The 16,915-nt window shown below is 64.3% G+C and overlaps 2 protein-coding genes across 2 annotated transcripts in view; one reads left to right on the forward strand and one right to left on the reverse strand.

The window, feature by feature from the left end:
• The window catches only part of PIMREG (PICALM interacting mitotic regulator), a 94,652-nt gene that overhangs the window by 71,367 nt on the left and 6,370 nt on the right, over positions 1-16,915 (forward strand). The gene's annotated exons all lie outside the window — the stretch shown is intronic.
• Positions 1-16,915, reverse strand: part of PITPNM3 (PITPNM family member 3) — an 85,323-nt gene that overhangs the window by 66,838 nt on the left and 1,570 nt on the right. The window contains exons 2-3 of the mRNA XM_081806016.1: positions 15,358-15,472; positions 14,725-14,949 (exon numbers count right to left, since the gene is read on the reverse strand). Coding sequence (XP_081662142.1) covers positions 14,725-14,949; positions 15,358-15,364 — 232 coding nt within the window. The 5' untranslated portion in view covers positions 15,365-15,472. The remainder of the gene's footprint in view (positions 1-14,724; positions 14,950-15,357; positions 15,473-16,915) is intronic.

The following is a 16,915-nucleotide window of genomic DNA, read 5'->3' on the forward strand; positions in this document are numbered from 1 at the left end:
GTGTGCATGTGTGTAGATGTGTGCGTGCGTGCATATGCGCGTGTGCGGTATGTGTAGATGTGTACAGGTGTGTATGTGTGTGTAGATGTGTGTGCGTGTGTGCGTGTGCGTGTGCATCTGCATGTGTGTGGATGGGGGTGTGTGGATGTGTGTGCGTGTGTGCATGTGTGTAGATGTGTGTGCGTGCGTGCATATGCGCGTGTGCGGTATGTGTAGATGTGTACAGATGTGTATGTGTGTGTGTGTAGATGTGTGTGCGTGTGTGCATGTGCGTGTGCATCTGCATGTGTGTGGATGGGGGTGTGTGGATGTGTGTGCGTGTGTGCATGTGTGTAGATGTGTGTGCGTGCATATGCACGTGTGCGTTATGTGTAGATGTGTACAGATGTGTGTGCATGTGTGCGCGTGTGTGTGCATGTATGCGGGGACGTGTGTGCGTGTGTGTGCATGTGTATGCGTGTGCATGCATACACACTCAGGGAAGGTGCACGGTGAGGCGAGCATTGAGACCCCTCCACACCACTCTGTCCAGACACCACAAGCCCCTGGGAGGGGTGAAGGGAGCAGCCCGGGGGAGGTGTCAGGTTGGTTGGAACTGCAGACGCCCCACGCCCCACCCCTCAGATGGGAAGACAGTGAGTGGGCAGGAGGCAGAGGGCACTCCTGGGCCCCGTGCTTGGATCTGGTCCAGCCAGGAGAGCGGGCCCGGCCCCCAGGGAGAGCCTGACTGCGCCCGCGTTGCCGACTGCCAAGGAAGTTCCAGCCCTGCCTCCGGGCAGAGCAAACACGTCAGGGACGAGGCCGTTAGATTAACTGGTGGAGACTAACTTCCTGCATCACAAGAATCACCCTTAATTGAAGAAAGAATAGCTAGCATTCAGAGGCGCTGCCCGTGGCCACCTGCAGGAAAGCGGGAGCCGCTGCATCTGGGCACCCGGCTCGGTGGCGAGGGTCGGTGTCAGGATTCCGGCAGGCCCTTCCCCCGGAGGGGCCGGCAGCTCCCAGGCCCAGCCGCGCACTACTGCCCGAGGATGTGTGCACAGATTGGGCCCATCGGAGAGCTCCGGGCAGGCAGGGAGCGGGGCTGGCCTGGACCTGGGTCCCAGACAGCTGGTGTCCGGGCACTTGGAAAGGGAAGTGACCAGAGCCAACATGGCCCCACAGAAAGGCAGTCACGCCCGGCTACTCTCATTTCCTTTCCGGGCACGCTGGCTGGTGGGGTAGGTCCTGCGGTGCCTGCTGGGCCTGGCACGGCCGCTCCCAGCTCAGGCCCGGCCAAGCAACTCATCCCTGCCCACTGCTGATGGGCGTCGGGGGAAGGCCCGGGGCAGGACGGGGCCGGCCCCGTGGCTCTGCCAGCCGCCCCTCCTGGTCGCACCTTCCCTCCCTGCAGCCTTCCCGGCCCCTCCTCACTGGTTCCTGCACCGTAGTCTCGGACTGCTGTCCCCCGGCGCGGGGGACACCTCTATTCACAAAAGCAGCCTCGGAAGCAGATGCTCCTGTCTGGAGCTGCGAGTCCTGCCCGTCGCGCGGGACGCCAGGTGAATGAGCTCTCCGCCGCTTGCTGGTAGCTGCGGCTTATCTACCCTGCGCTTCAACCTCCCACCCCGAGAGGGGTTAGGACCACGGCCTCACCCTCACAGCAGAGTCTGTAAACTAGGCGCTGGGTGGCCAAGGCGCTCACTTGTGATCCCTTAAGATCAGCAAGGGAGCCCTCGGGTGAGCCCTGGACCCCACGTGTAAGGGCCCCCAGCCAGGGCAGTCCCAACCCGGGGGCTACGCTGAATGCTCCACAGTTCCACAGAATGCCACGGTCCCATCCGTGCCTACAAGGGCGGACTGAGAAATCCAGACAATCGTGTGCACGCATCCTCAGTGTTTCCCAAAGACGTGTGGGGAGGTCTCGCAGAACCCGCTGAGCGCCACGGTCACCGAGGGGCACGTTGCTGCCCAGCCTGCTTCTTGGTCGCACCAATCAGGGTGCGCAGGTCACGGCACTTGGGGGAGCCTGCAGGGGCTGGGGCAGGTTTTCCAAGGAAGGTGCAGTTGGAGGAGGCCGTGCTGGGTGGCACACAGTAGGTCCCTCCCCCACGACCCACCTCCCCCTTCAGCCTTGCAGTGGGGCTGGGTTTGTGTTTGATGTCGAGACGGCCCAGAGCAGGCCCAGCTGTCTGCACGTTGTTCTCAGACCAAACACGGATGAGGAACTGGGTGGAAATGTCCCACGGGCGGGGAGAGCAGCCCGTCCTGTGTGCTCACGGCAGTGCCCATTGGCACGGCCTCAGCCTCGTCACTCCTCCGAGCTGGCCCCACACACTCTGCGTATTCGGCACAAGTTACAGATGGCAGATTACAGCCGTCAGTGATAAGGATTTAGGAATCAGCTCGTAGACGGGGAAACCGCCTGCAGTTCCCGATATACCCCCGCAGCTGTAGGGACAAGGGCGGGAAACCACAATCACATCACGTGGACAGGCCGTCGCAGACCATGGCTCCGCGCACCGAGAACCCGCTCCGCACCTGCTCCAGCTCCCGAGCGCCGTGCCTCGGGCTTCCCTGCTCGGCCTGGTCCTCACGGGGGCCCAGCGAGGCCACACCCCGGCCCTGAGATGCACACAATTGGACAGAGTAGGACCGGGGTGTCTGGCACAGCCCTGTGGTGTGTGTGTCTGCTCGGCTCCTCTCCCCACTCCCCTCCTCCACATGACGGCTCCCAGTCTTCCTGCAGAGGCTCCTCCTGCCATGTGCTTCTCACTCTTTCCCTGCCGGCGTGTTTGAGCTGTATCCATGTCAGTATCTGTGGATTTGGCCTCTTCCTTTTGACTGCTGCATAGTATTTCACAGGGTGCAAACACCTCGTCTTATCCTTTTAACCCCTCTTAGTGGCCACTTAGGCCAGAGAGCCTCTTGCTGTCCCGACATCGCCCTGCACGTCCATGCTCCCGGCAGGCAGACTCCAGCACACCCACAGCACGGGGATGCTGGGGCCATCGGGAACACACACGTTTCCCTAAATACTGCATGACAAGTTGCTCTCAGAGGTGGTTCTGCCAACACCTTCCGCAGTGGGACGACTCAGCGCAGCATGAGAACCTGACTTCCAGCCTGGGCCCTGCCGCCTGGAACGCTCCTCCGCCCCTGGGGGCCCCTGGCGTGTCCCACAGAGCCAGCACGGCCTCGCACGGCAGCCTCACCTAGCTGGGACACAAACTGCATTCCATCCTCCGCCTCCAAGCACAATGATGTTCTCCCGGGATGCGCTGGGGACAGAGGCGGGAGGTCTGCGCTGAAGTCAGCTCAGAAGGGCCTCCTTCACGGTGGGGATAAACCTTGGCAGCCCCATCGCCACGGGCGGGGAAAGCTGTTGTGGCCGCCACGAAGCAGGGTGCCCCGTACACGCACAGCGCGCACTTGCTGATGCAGCTCGGAGACTGTGTTGGCTTCCCGGAGAGCATCCACTGCCCGGGGCTCAGGCCACAGCTGGATAAGCCAAGACAGAGTCCCAGGCGGAGGGAACCCCAAACAAGGGGTCACAGTGTCCACTCATCTGCCTCCAGACTCTCCCAGGAACTGGGGACCTCTAGGGCTGGGAACAGTGGTGACGGGGGCCCTCTGAGCGGCCCCCGCGGCCCCACTGACCTTGTGCGTGTTCCTCGCGAGTTACCATGTTTAGTCCTGAGAGCAGCCCATCGACCACTCCCATTTTACAGATGAGGGAACTGAGGCTAGAAGCCAGGAATCTTTCTTCGGGCCCTAAGTGGTGGACCAGGTCCGCCATCCAGGATCCCCTCTACCTCCAGAGGGAAGACGACCTAGGAGAGCAGGAAGGCAGGGAGTCGGGGGCTCTGCCTGCAGCCGGGCTCCCCACCCACCATGGGCCCCACAGTCTGCCCGTGTGCGCACAGCCCGCCTGGCCTGGGAAGCCTCCCAGCGGTGTTGCTGGGCTGTGTACCAATGAGCAAAAGGCTGAATTTTACAAGGGTTGGAAAGTGAATTGAGTGTACTTATTAAGGATATACTAGATTTCTGGCGGAGTGCAAAGGCACCCCAGGGACCCCGGGCAGCGCAGCCTTCTCCAAAGGCGGGAGCCTCCCTCTGGAGCTGCTCCGGGGAAGCCACGGTGGGAGACATCGCACTGGGCAGGTGCCGATTAGATTAGCGGCTGAAGGACCGCAGTCAGTCAAGGAAACATCCTGGCCCAGAAGGGCTGAGGGCGAGAGAACAGGCAGATCTAGAAAGAGAAATCCCCTTAGCGTGTAAATCCGCGTCCAAAGGCAGAAGCAAAGACGGCGGGCACCAGTGTTCATGGAGGGAAGGGGTGCGGAGACCAGGAGCGGGGGAGGGGCACACGCTTAGCTTCGTTTTCAGATCGGGGGTCCCTGGAGGGAGCCAGAACACCCCGACATCCTCTGTTCCAGCGAGGAAGGACCCCCAGACCCCAGTCAGGGCCAGCTCCAGCTCGGCGGACCCGCACCTCGCTGCACAGCTGGGGATGCGCGGCCCCAGGTAGTGGGGGTCAAACGGGGCTCCTAGCGCCCCGAAGACGCGGGTGATCCCTGGCTTGTGGTAAGGAGCCCCTTCTCTCTCCTTGTCCTGCCGTCCTGTCCCCGCTGCCAGGAGCAGTAGTGACGGTCTGCTCACCCCCGCAGCGCGCGGAGCGGACCCACGGCGCGCACGAGGCGCGGACAGCAGACCCACGGACAGCACGCACGCAGCGCAGACCGCACGTACGCGGAGCGGACCCACGGCGCGCACGAGGCGCGGACAGCAGACCCACGGACAGCACGCACGCAGCGCAGACCGCACGCACGCGGAGCGGGCCCACGGCGCGCGCGAGGCGCGGACCGCACGCACGCGGAGCGGGCCCACGGCGCGCGCGAGGCGCACACAGCACGCACGCGGAGCGGGCCCACGGCGCGCGCGAGGCGCACACAGCACGCACGCAGCCCTTCCTGTGGCCACAGGCGCGCGCTCCAGCTCTCCAGCACGGGCGGAGTTTACCAGGGTCTGAGACCTGAGGAGGCTGCGCACACGGGCCCAGGGAGCAGACGGGAAGCCAGGCCGCTCAGGGGCCAACACCGGGAGCAGACTTGCCTGTCGGCCCCGCCTTCACCACGGACGCCCGCACCGCTGGGTGGGCTCTAAAGGACCCCATCTCTGCACGGCTCGCTGGGGTGGGAGCGGGAGGCGCGTAAGGACGGGGCAGTGCTGCAGGCTTTTGAGGGGAAGCTGCGTCGTGAATCCAAATTACTGAGAGGCCGGGGACTCCGCGACCCCCAGAGCTCAGGCCTGAGGCCTTCCCGAGAGTGCGCAGTCTGGGTCACCCGTGCAGGGCACTCGGGCGCGCACAGGGTGGTGTGCGCGGCCCGCAGGGACCGTCAGGGGGGCGGTGGGGTCCTCGCGCACTGCTGCTCCCTGCGGGCCGCCGCCGACATGGTTTAAGTGTCTCCACGTCCTGATGTTTCATACTCGGGGAACAGAACACCTGTGATCCTCAGAGTTGACTTCGCTTGGAGCCGTAGGAAGTAAGTGGAACTTAACAAGAGCCCCCTGGCTCCTGCAGTGAACGTCGGCGTGCGGGCGGGTCTCTGCTCCTCTCCCCACCCTGAGTTACTGCAAATCGGGGGCGGGGACCTGAGAGGTTTCTCACGCACCGGAAGGAGCGCGCCCGCGGAGTCCGAGGAAACAGGTGTGCACCAGACCCGGAGCGTCGGGTCCAGGGCCACTGACCCTGCTCCGCAGGAAAGGGGCAATAGACCCCCCTCCGTCCACCCCAGAATAAGATGAGAACACGCCTGCAGCGGGGCCCTGCTAGGCGCACAGACCTGCCAGGGACGCTAGCGGGAGGCGGCCTTCCTAACCGGGCTTCCTGCCTGCCTGGGTCCAGGGATTGTGAGCCCCCGAAACCGCACCCGTGTGCGTACGTGTGTGCGTGCGTGTGAGCACGGTGTACGTGTGTGCGTGTGTGGGTGCACATGCGTGCATCCATATGCAGACGTGTATGTGTACGTTATGTGTGTGCACACGTGCGTGTCTGTATGTACGTACCTGTGTGCAGGTGTTTTCCGAGGGGTCTTGACGCTTCAAAAGAGCAAGGCCTTCTCCACTGGTGAGTCTGCTTGTGCAGCGGGGACAGGCCCCGGAGCCAGCGCGGGGAGTCTGGGGCGTGTTCCCGCCTGAAGCTGAGCGCGACTGTGAGTTCGCTCCAACACTGGCAGACTGCGCAGTGCCCCCCGAGAGATGGCGTCCTGCCACACGGGCCACGGGCCACACGGCCATAGCGCTGCTCTGCGCCGGGGCCTCGGGCCTCGCCTCTGTCCAGAGGCAAGGACAACGGCATCCACGCTGATGGAAAGGCTTGACTGTCCTCGGGAGGCGCCCCCGTTCCGTGGGCTGTGCCTCTGCGAGTTCCTTCTGACCCCCAGGAGGCTCTGCACGTCTCCCGTGACACGTCTGCCGTGTACAGTCCATCACCCGGAGCTGACACGGCAAGGAGGCCGCCAAGGACGGAGCCGGCCACCCAGAGGGTGCCCGTGGGGCCCTCGGCCCGTCGCAGGCTCGGCCTCAGGAAGTGCCGTCCCGCGAGCCTCGAGGTCCCCTCTGGGCCCCGCTCACTGTTGGGGCGGCGATCCTGACCCACGCCTGCGCCCTTGCATACCGTTCGTCGGCTGGGTTTCGAGAGGGTGGACCAGATGCGGCCGGGCGCATGGCAGGGGCCCCCCGCGTAGACACGGAGGAAAGAGCGGGATGCTGGAGCCTGAGGCTGGGGCGATCACGCGTCCCAGGAGGGTGGACGCGGCCAGGGAACGGCAGCGTGTCGGGGGCCGCGCTGGGGCTGAGGTGACCGTGGGGGTGGGTCGTGCCGCTCAGTCACCCGCACCTGATCACACTACGTTCACCGTGTGGCCTGCCCTCCTTGGGGGGCCTTGCCGCGCTGTCCCCTTCTTCCCCCCCCCAGCCCCACCCGTCTGTCAAGGTCTGATTCCCAAAGCTGCCTCCTCCGTGAAGGCCAGAGCGGCCCTGGCTCGGGAAGGAGGAGTCAGCCCCTCAGCCGCAACCACAGCTCCTGTTCTCCTCTCGACCCCGTGCTCAGGCCTCCGGAGGAGGGACGGCCCCCACTGTCCCTGCGTCTCCGTGGACGGCAGCGAACCTTGCACGAACTGCCCAGTCTTGGAAAACTTGGGCTTTTGGAGGCGCCCACAGGCAGCTTTGCCCCGGCTGCCATCGGGTCCCGCGGCTCAGGTAGCGGGGCCTCGATTCCCCTCTGGGAAGCCACCCTTCCCCTGGTCCATCCACGTGGCCGCAGGGGGCGTTTGACAAGAGACCTGGCTGCTCAGAGCCCAGGGTTAGGTCAGGATGGGCTTGTTACAGGCCAGGGAGCGGCCCCAGGGCCCCTGGGCAGGTGCCCGACACCGTGGGGCCAGGGCTCCTGCTGCGTAGCGTGTCACCAGGTGGGGGCGCTGCCTGAGAGGAGCGAGGCGAGGAGGAAACCAGGGCTGGGGATGCGGGCGTCACGGAGGCCACGGGCCACGGTGGGGCAAGCCCCCACACCGGCACGTCGGGCTCAGCAGCGGCCCAGCGCAGGAGGCGAGGCCGCGGGGCGCCCATGCAGCGTGAGTGCTGGCTGCCGGCTGTGGGAGGAGCCCGGCCGACACCGGGCCCCGTGGCCACTGCACGCACTGTGGACGGTCACCTGCGGCTGCCTCGTCCCCACCCCACCCGCGAAGGGCTTCCCAGTCTCTGCCTCAGCGTTCGCGTGAGCAACAGGGTGCCCGGAGCGCAGTGGCACTCCGCGGCGGACGGCTGCTCTGTGGGTGGGTGCTGGGTCCAGCCCCAGCAGGGGGCAGGGGACGGGGCGCGGGGCTGTCGGGAGGCTAGGGCGCGTGTGCTCGTCCTCTCCGTGAGCCCAGACGGAGCAGGGTGGCTGGCGTGGGGCAGGACCACCATCAATACTTAAAGATGGAGGCTGTGTTCACGGGAGCGTCTGCTACGGTCCGTAGGCCATCCCAGCATCGCCTGCCCGACGCACAGACAGACGGTCACAGAACAGGCCACACCGAGTGTGGTTCTGCCAACGTGTCCTGAGACCCCAGGCAGACTGGTTCTGCCACCCTGATGCCTCGTGCACACAGTGGGACTAGCGGCATTTCCTCTCCTGCCTCAGGATGTGGCCCAGCTCAGAAAGTCCCTGCGGCTCGCGGGAGCACCATCCAGCGGCCACAGGGGACGTCCGACTGCGGCGGCCGGAAAACCAGCCGGAGGTGCTAAGTGCTGGGCTCGGGGTCGCGGGTTGGGGAGGCCCGGGGTCGCGGGTGGGGAGAGGCCGGGGGTCGCGAGCGGGAGAGGCCCGGGGTCACGGGCGGGAGAGCCCCTGGGGACAGAGACCAGGAGACCATCCCCACAAGGAGACGCTTGCATGGCTTCCTTCCCTCAATCCTCCAATAACCTGTGTCACAGATTGGGAAACCGAGGCGTGGAGGTCGCATGGGACCTCACCTCTTGGCCCCCACCCCCACCTGGCCCTTCCCTGCTGGCACACAAGGCAGGGTGGAGACAGGCACTCAGCAGGTGGGGAAGCGGGTTGAGGGCGGCTGCCTGCCCTCCCCGGCCTTGGCCTCAGGCCTCCAGAGCCACCCCAGAACAGATGTCCTCAAGGGCTGGCTGGGCCATCAGCCCAGGCTCAGGGGACCCTCCCCCTGACTTCTCCCTTCTTCAAGTGGCCAGGCAGGGAGACCGGGACCTCTGGGCCTGAGGGTCCCACCCAGCAGGGCGGGGGCTTCTCGGGCAGTAACCCGACCTGTGGCTCTGCGGCCCAGCACCCGCCAGGCCTGACGGAAGAGCCAGGAAGTGTGGGAGGGGGCTGCAGGGAGGAGGAGGGGGAGGGGAAGTTCCCGGGTAGGCCTAGGAGTGCCTGGAGGGGCAGAAGGGGGTGGGCTGGGGTTCAGTGGGCTCAGTAATGCTCCCCAGGTCTGGAGGAAGCCCTGCAGCCCAATTCTGAGAGGACCCCACGTCTCCCCTCTGGAGCCCGCAGGCCGCCACGGCCCCGGGAAGGTGACCCACCTGCAGCTCACTGCCTTTCTGCTGCGTCTCTGGAGCCCAGAAAAACCCGGAAGCTCGCTGACCCCGTCCCGAGGCCCTTCCTGTCCCACTGGCCCCGAGGGCTTCAGAGACCCCTTCCTCCTCCCTCAGCCTCTCGCCTGCGGGGAAGAAGGCAGGCCGCCCGTCACCTTCCCTCCAGGCCCACGGAGCTGCCGGCACAGGGAGAAGCGAGGGTGGTGTCGGCGGCCGCACGCGGCACTTCTCTGGCCGACTCGGCATTCCCAGGGCACCAGCGCCTCGGACCCCAGGCCCCGGGGAGACGGGATGGGGCCCCTGCCCCCATACGAGACCCATCCCGGGGAAGCGGGGCCTCCCTTCGTGCACCCAGGACACGAGAGGCGGGGGCCTCGCCCGCGGGAGCAAACAGACCAGAGGCGGGGTGTGCAGCGTGTGCGCTCGACACGCGGCTTATCACCGTTCTTTCTGGGGGGGACGCGGAGCAAGTAACCCCACGCCCAGAGCAGATCTAACGGTGTTCGTGGGGGTCCTGTGAATCGCATTTCTGTCTGTGGGGAGGAAGGTGGCGTGAGTTACTGCGGACAGACACGCACATACTGTAAAATCCTGAGTTTATTTAGGGAATCAGCACAGTACAAACAGCCACACGGACTCCAGCCACCGACGCCGCCTCAGGTGCACGCGCGCCTCCCGCACGACGAAGACCTTCAGCCCCAGGGCCTTCTTGATCCCCAGGCCGCGTGCAATCAGGCAGAACATCAACAACACACACGACCCAGCTGCGCGCGCGCTGGTGTGACGAGCGGCTCACGCGGTCACCTCAAACGCGCGCACCGCAGAGGAAGTCCAGACGCAACACCGCACGCGTCACAAGGACTCACATTATCCACGGGGGCCTCGCGTCGCTCCCTTTGCGGCCCCTCCGCCAAGCCCAGGCCGGCCGACGGAGGGAAGCCTCTTCCAGGAAGTGGCCTTACGTTTATGCACATTCCTTTCCTTTTTCTGAAAAATCAGAGGCTCTTCTCGGTAAACACAGCTTGGCGGGGGCGAGAGGATCGCGCGACTGTGGCTCTCACGTGTCCTCCTGTCTCGGGGGCCCCGGAGGGCTTCCCGCATCCAGGCCGGTCCTCTCCCCATGCCCGGGCTCCCCTGGGTCCGCAGGCGTGGAAGCGCCGGCCCCGCACACAGGGACGCCAGCTCGGGACCCTCCCAACGGCCTCCGATGGCCCCCGCACCCTGACACCGTCTGCACATCAGGATGCGTCCGCCGGGGCAAGAACAGGCTGCGGACCGCGATGCGCACGGAGGACCGGCAGGGGCGGAGGACTGGCTGGCAGCACGCCGAGGGCAGGCGGGCTCCTGTCCCGGCGGCAGCGAGCTCGGGGTGACAGGAGCTCAGGCAGCAACGTGGGCCCTCGAGGGAGAGACACCAGCTGGCGCCTCTCCAAACGCTCACATCACCAGACTCAGCAGCCGAACAAGCACAGGATCTCAGTAGGAAAATCACACACTGAGAAACTATTACACTGTCATAATTCACGATTCCCAGGCCCCAGAAAACAGCTCGCCCTCCGTCATCAACCCCAGAACCATCGCCACGACAAGAAGATGCCAGGGGCCCCCTCCCCGTGGGAGCACCCCGGCGGCACAGAGGGACAGCCAGGCTCAGACCGCCCGGGGCCCCGGGGAGGAGGCTGGCCGCGGAGGGAGCGCCTTCAGGTCGCGGCCTCCAGGAACTCCGAGGTGAACACGGCTTCCGCATAGTCCTCACACGCGTCCTCCAGCTCCGCAGCCACGGCCCCCAGAGCCTCGTCTACCAGCTCGTCGGAGAAGCTGGAAGACAAACAACACGGCTGGACGCATACGGCCACGGGAGCCGGGACTCACCCGCGGGCGGCCCCGAGCCTCACAGGCGAATCCGAGAGGCCCCGCTTTCCCGGACCCGGGCCCAGCGTCCATGCTCTGCGTGCAGCGCCCCCCCCAGGGCACCTCCTCGGACACAGGGACCCCCAACGCTGCCACTGACGGGACACGTGCTCACGTGTGCCAAAGGTCCACACGGTGTCCGTTCTGGGGCGGGATCCGCCGCCCGCCTCTCCGGACCCCCCGCCAGTCTGCGGGCGTCCCTCGGCCTTTCGCGACCTTGACATTTTCCAAAAGAGCAAGGAGGCCTTTATTTGTGGAACGTCCCTCAATGTGGGCTTGTGTGAGGTTTCTTCGCGGTCACTCAGGCCACAGGAGGGACGCCCGTCCCTCTGCATCCGGCCGGCTCCCTGGCTCCCCCGTCCCCCGCTGGCCCCGGCTCCCGTCAGGCGGCGGTGGGGAGGCGCTCTCCCTGCCGGACGGACACGCACCCGCCCCGCCCTCTCTCCCCCTCTGCCAGCGGCTCGGCCTCGCAGACTCCGGGCATCCCCGTCTGTGATCGGCTCCCGGTCATTTGTGCAGATACTGATCCCCTGACACTCACACCCCACACGGACCGCCAGCGCCCATCCCCCCGCCACTCCTGGGTCCCCTCGACTGCCCCCTGGTCCTCCGACCCCTCCTTCCTGACTTGGCGTCACGGTTGGGCCGTCGTGCCCGCTCCCAGCCCCCCGTCCGGCCGTATCCCCGAGGGGAGGACGGCGCTCGGGAGCCCGTGTGCCCTGTGCTCCTGGGGCCGCAGTGTGGGGGCCTTCTCAGCAGATGGGCCAGACGGACACACGACACATACCGCGTGCACCCCGTATCCACGAGGGCTGCAAACTCCCCAGCTCGGCGGACGACTCGCTCTGGCCTCCCCGTCAGGTGCGCGGACGCACACACTAACCCCTCGACCCTGCAACAGGCCAAAGCAGCCGTCAAGCCCGGGCCACCGCAGGAGATGCCCACAGAGCGGAAACTAAGGTGTGTCCACTGTTCTCCCGTCTCTACCGAGGGCGCACACGCCATGTTCAAAGCTGCTCGGACGCGTTGCCATCTGCCCGTTTCCCGAGATCGTTACTGACGGGAATACCGTGAGGTCTGCGTTTCCGGGGTGGGGGTTCCCCTGGCCTCGCCGGTTTGGAGGGACGGACACGGGTCCCGCGGGCAGAGTCACGCGGGCGAGGCAAACGTTTAATGTAACTGATACATCAGAGCTCCTGCCAGTAAAACAGAGTATCTTCTTGTTGCCCATTTGCTCTTTCTCCTGTCTCTGGATTCCGTGGGTTTCTATGACCCTTTCTCCTCGTTGCTACCCTGGACGCTGCACATTCCGCTCCCGTGTTACCGGCCATCCTGCGTTTCTGTGGGCACGCCGACGTCGAGCCTGACCACGGACGTTCTTACCGTCTCCCCAGACGAGCCCAGAGGCTCGGCACTCTGCACTCCTCCTGCCGCGACGCTGGTGGGTGTCGTCATGAGCACATGCGCCCCGCCACCACGCAGTCCCCCACGCGCTGACCCCTCCCCTGGCACCACTCCTGCTCTGCCTGAGAATTGCCCGTTCGCCATCTCCCACGCCGAAGCGGCCGGTGACAAAGTCCTCGCTTCGCTCGTCTGGAACCCTTTTACGTCCGCGACACACCGAGCTCCAGAACGGTGGCCCTCTTCCCTCTTCCCTTCAGAAAACGCCACGTCCTCCGGCCTCCAGCTTTCTGCTTCCCATTCTTCCCTCCTCCGAATGATTTTAACGTTTTCTGGCTTTGACTTCTCAAGAATGCTGTAATATGCGCCTATGTGTGGATTTCTTCTCACTCTTCCGTTCGGGGCTTGTAGACCTTCTGGAAGCCACGGTCCCTCTGAGGTTCCAGCTGCGTGTGCAGCGCCCCCGGGCCCTGCCCTCTCCTCTGCGTCCTGACGCCCGGAGTGCCGCCCTCGGGGGCCCAGTCACACGTGAGAAGCGTTCACAGGTGACCACAGCAAGGCCTGGGCTCCCCGCTCCGGGCTCCGTCTAAAAAGGGCCTCAAGAGGGCCCACGTGCCCTCTGGGCTGACCACGGGGGGGACCCCGGCCCGCGGCTCTCCGTCAGCTAGTAGCTTGCGATGCCGTCGAGCACACGCTCTGCCTGTCGTGAGCGGGACGTGGTCCAGACTCCCGGGGGCACCACGACCAGAATCACCCACTATGCTTTCAACATTCCTGGCACTCGCCCACCCCAAACTACGAGACAAATGGAAAGGTGCCCCCATGCGTCCAGACGCCCCGGGTACCGTACCTGTTTCCTTCCTGTTTCCGCCTGCCCGCCGTCCCCCCGCGGCCCTCCGTCCTCCCTCCACCAGGCTGGGCGCTCCCTACGCTCACTGAAGCGCTCCTCGCGTGGAGATGGCTTCCCCGCCGGAGTCTCGCTTCCCAAGCCCTGTCTTCCTTTCCTCGACGCCCACGCTGCGCTGGCAACACAAGCCTCCCAGGAGCTCGGAGAGGAACGCCGCCCGGCAACCGAATTTCCGGACATGGCCCGTGAACGTGTCTCCACTCTGCCCTCTCATTCAATGGACAGCTTAGCGGAGCACAGAACTCGAGGGGAGATTTTGGGGGATGCTCTGATACCTTCTAGTGGTGTCCTCCTGAAAACGACATGCCGTTCCTCTTTCTGATTCTTGAAGGGGCCCACGGGACTCTCCGGAACCTTCTGTCACCCGCTCCTCACATGGGATGCTCACACGCCTTTCCATAATGATGCCCCGAGGTGCACTCTGCGCGGTCTGTGCCCTCGCTCCTCACTCACCCGCTCACCGCGGGCGGCCGGCCTCCGGGAGGGCTTCCTACCGCGTTTCCTTCAAAGTCTCCCTCCCCTCCCTTCCCTGTTCTCGCGGATGCACCTCCCACCGTCAGATGCTGCCACCACAGGCTGAACATCTGTGTCCCCGCAAAGGAAGCGTGTCAGAGCCTCAGCCCCAGGTGGCGGACTGGCGCCCAGGCCCCTGCAGGAAGGGGACCGGGGGGACGGCCACCACCTCTCCAGAGAGCAGGCCGCCCACACACCCGGCCTCAGACGTCCCCCGTTCCGGCTGCTGAAGCCACGGCTCCGTGACGTCTCCTGGACTTGCGACTCCTAGAACCCACGAGTTTTTAAAATCTTGTTTTTCTACCGCCTGTTTGCTTTGTTCCACTTCTGAGAGGTTTGGCTTTTTTCTTAAAGCTCTCCAGTGACTTTGGCCGCGATACTTTCAATTTCTTAGAACTTACTTCCATTCTTCAGGAGCTCCTTTTTCACGGTATCCTGGGCGCGTTTCCCGGTGTGACCGCGTCCTTTACTCCTGAGGACGCTCACTCTGGTTTGTTTGGTTTGAAGCCTTACCCTGCTTCTCAGAGTCCGCCCGACCTTTCCACTCACCTGCACCCACACCTCCACCTGTGGGTGCCCGGCGCCCCTCGTCCCTGGTCTCCGCGGCACTCCCAGCGGCTGGGCCTTCTACCACCCGTCTAGCTGCGCGATGGCTTCCAACGCCCCTGCTCTCCCGTTTGCCGTCATTTATGGCTTCACGCCAAGTCCAAGTACCGCCAACAGTGGACGGAGGAGAGGGGCGAGTCTGCAGGCGGGGCCTCCCCGCTCCGCTCCCGCAGCGCGGCCACTACCCCACTCCACCCCCACGAGGGAAGGAAGCTCGTGCTCGGAAAAAACACGCCAGCGATGTGAACGCAGCCCCTCTGTGAGCTCACGCTTGGCTCCTGGTTCCCAGGCGGAGGCCACGACACCGTACTGACCTCTCGGCCAGCAGCCATGGGTCGAAGGCACCCACGGCCTCGTGCGCCACCAGGCGGAGGTACTTCTCGAAGCGGCTACAGTAGTTGCTGATGCTGTGCCGTAGGCCCGGGGGCACCTGCAGGGCGACCCGGCCTTCCTTCTGTGGACTCTCCTCTGGAAGGGGCACAAGGGGAGCCCCTCTCTTCTCAGGCCCCTCGTCAGTCCCCACACTTTCATCCAGGGAACTGAGAGAAAGAAGAAAGGAGAGCATTCAGATCACCGTACACAAGGCTGAGTGGTTCCTTCCGCCCGACGCACGGACTGGCGAAGGTCGGTCTCCTTCCACCTGAACGAACCCAACACCCCCCACCGTGCCCTGACCACCCAGGAGGTGGCGGGAGCCCCTGTCCCGGAGGCCAGAGTGCTCGAAGCAGGTCTGCAGTAGGACGGGCACGGCCCCGGGGCCCCACGATGCTGCACCAGGAACGACGAGCCAGGGGACAGTGGTGCCGCCTGCCAAGACGGCACGGGGCCTTCCTGGAGAGCTCGGGGAGGTCGGGCCCTGTCTTGTGGGAATCAAAGGGCCCTGACGCTTCACCAGAGGCAAGCCAGTGCGTGGACACGGGTCTGACGCGGGTCTCAGTGCCACTCACTTGGCATTCTGGGGTCTTTCCAACACGATGTTCACGTCTGGGTCTTTGCGAGCTGGGGTCTTTGTGATCCTGATTGGATGAGGAGAAAGAGGCCTTTCACTTACTGCTGGGAGCTCTAGAAGAGAGGCAGACAGTGACCACACAGAGAGAAGAGCGGCGTGCTTCCCAGGCCCGTCTCTGAAACCTGACCGGGGTGGCCGGCCATGCAAAAATGCTCTGGTTTGCAAAGAAAAGGCGAATTTAAAGTCACAAGAGCCTCAGGAGCTCGGAGGACGCTCCACGACGGGGTCAGTGCGAAGCCCCAGGCTCTGCAGGCCCCGTTAGGACCACCGTTCGAGGAGGCTTGAGCACGTGGGTTTGTGTTTTAACCTTTAAACGGTTTCATTACTGGGGAGGGAAAAAAGCATTCACGTCTCAACACTTAATTAGCTGCTGGGAAAAATCTGCAACAACAGTCAAAACATTAACTTATTACCTAGACCCCACAGGCTCGACAGCTCTTGTGAGCTTTGGGTCATTCAAAATTTTAAGTGTACTTCAAGTACGGGAAGAAAACGCGTGGCCCTCTCAGGTAAGTCGGAGTCACTCGGATATGCCTATAGTTTCCCACGTGCCGGCGATGTCACGCCCCCATCAGCGTCTGTCAAAATCCCCAGGACATCTGGGCACTCTTTGCACGAGGAGAGGACAAGAGCGGGATTAGACGCTCAGTGTGGTTCTGTCTTACAACGAGCACACAACCAGAGCGACAGAAACTGGGTTCCTCCTGGGACTCCCCAAGCCTGCAGGTGTCCCTCTCGGGCTCCACCGCGCTCCTGGCCGGGGCACACCCAGCCTCGCACACTCATCGGCGGCCACGAGTAACTACACTGTCCTTGAAACAACCACACGGAGTCCTGGGGAAGACCAGCTTCCGCACAGTGCAACCCCGCTCCGCGGCCAGGAGCCAAACCATCCGCGGAGTGAGCCGCCCTCGGCGCCCCCTCTGCTCCCACGCCAACAGACACCAGATGCCACGGACTCACGAATATGCAGTGGCCCGCACGGAAGAGAGTCTGGCCTCAAATCTGTGGCTTAGCTGGGAGATGAGATCCGTCCACCAGTGACCCTGACACGACAGGCGTCCACGGGAGCGCACAGGCCAGGGAGGGAGGAAGGAGCCGAGCTCCAGAGCGGGGCAGGCAGCGGCTCCGTGGCTGTGTGAGGTCACAGTGACGGCTGGAGGGCAGACACAGCCACGGAGCAGAGGGCAGGGGCTTGAGAATCACAGAAGACACAAGACAGCGCTGTGCGTAGCGGCTCATCTTTCTGTCACAATGTGGCCTGGCCAGCGCCTTCCCCAAGATGGTACCCTGCACCCCTATTTTTTTTTTAATTTTTTTTTTTTTTAAAGATTTTATTTATTTATTTGAGAGAGAGAATGAGATAGAGCATGAGAGGGGGGAGGGTCAGAGGGAGAAGCAGACCCCCTGCCGAGCAGGGAGCCCGACGTGGGACTCGATCCCGGGACTCCAGGATCATGACCTGAGCCGAAGGTAGTCGCTTAACCGACTGACCC

This window comes from Leptonychotes weddellii, chromosome 15 (assembly GCF_054177405.1).
Source record: "Leptonychotes weddellii isolate Sample4059 chromosome 15, ASM5417740v2, whole genome shotgun sequence".
NCBI classification, from domain to species: Eukaryota; Metazoa; Chordata; class Mammalia; order Carnivora; family Phocidae; genus Leptonychotes; species Leptonychotes weddellii.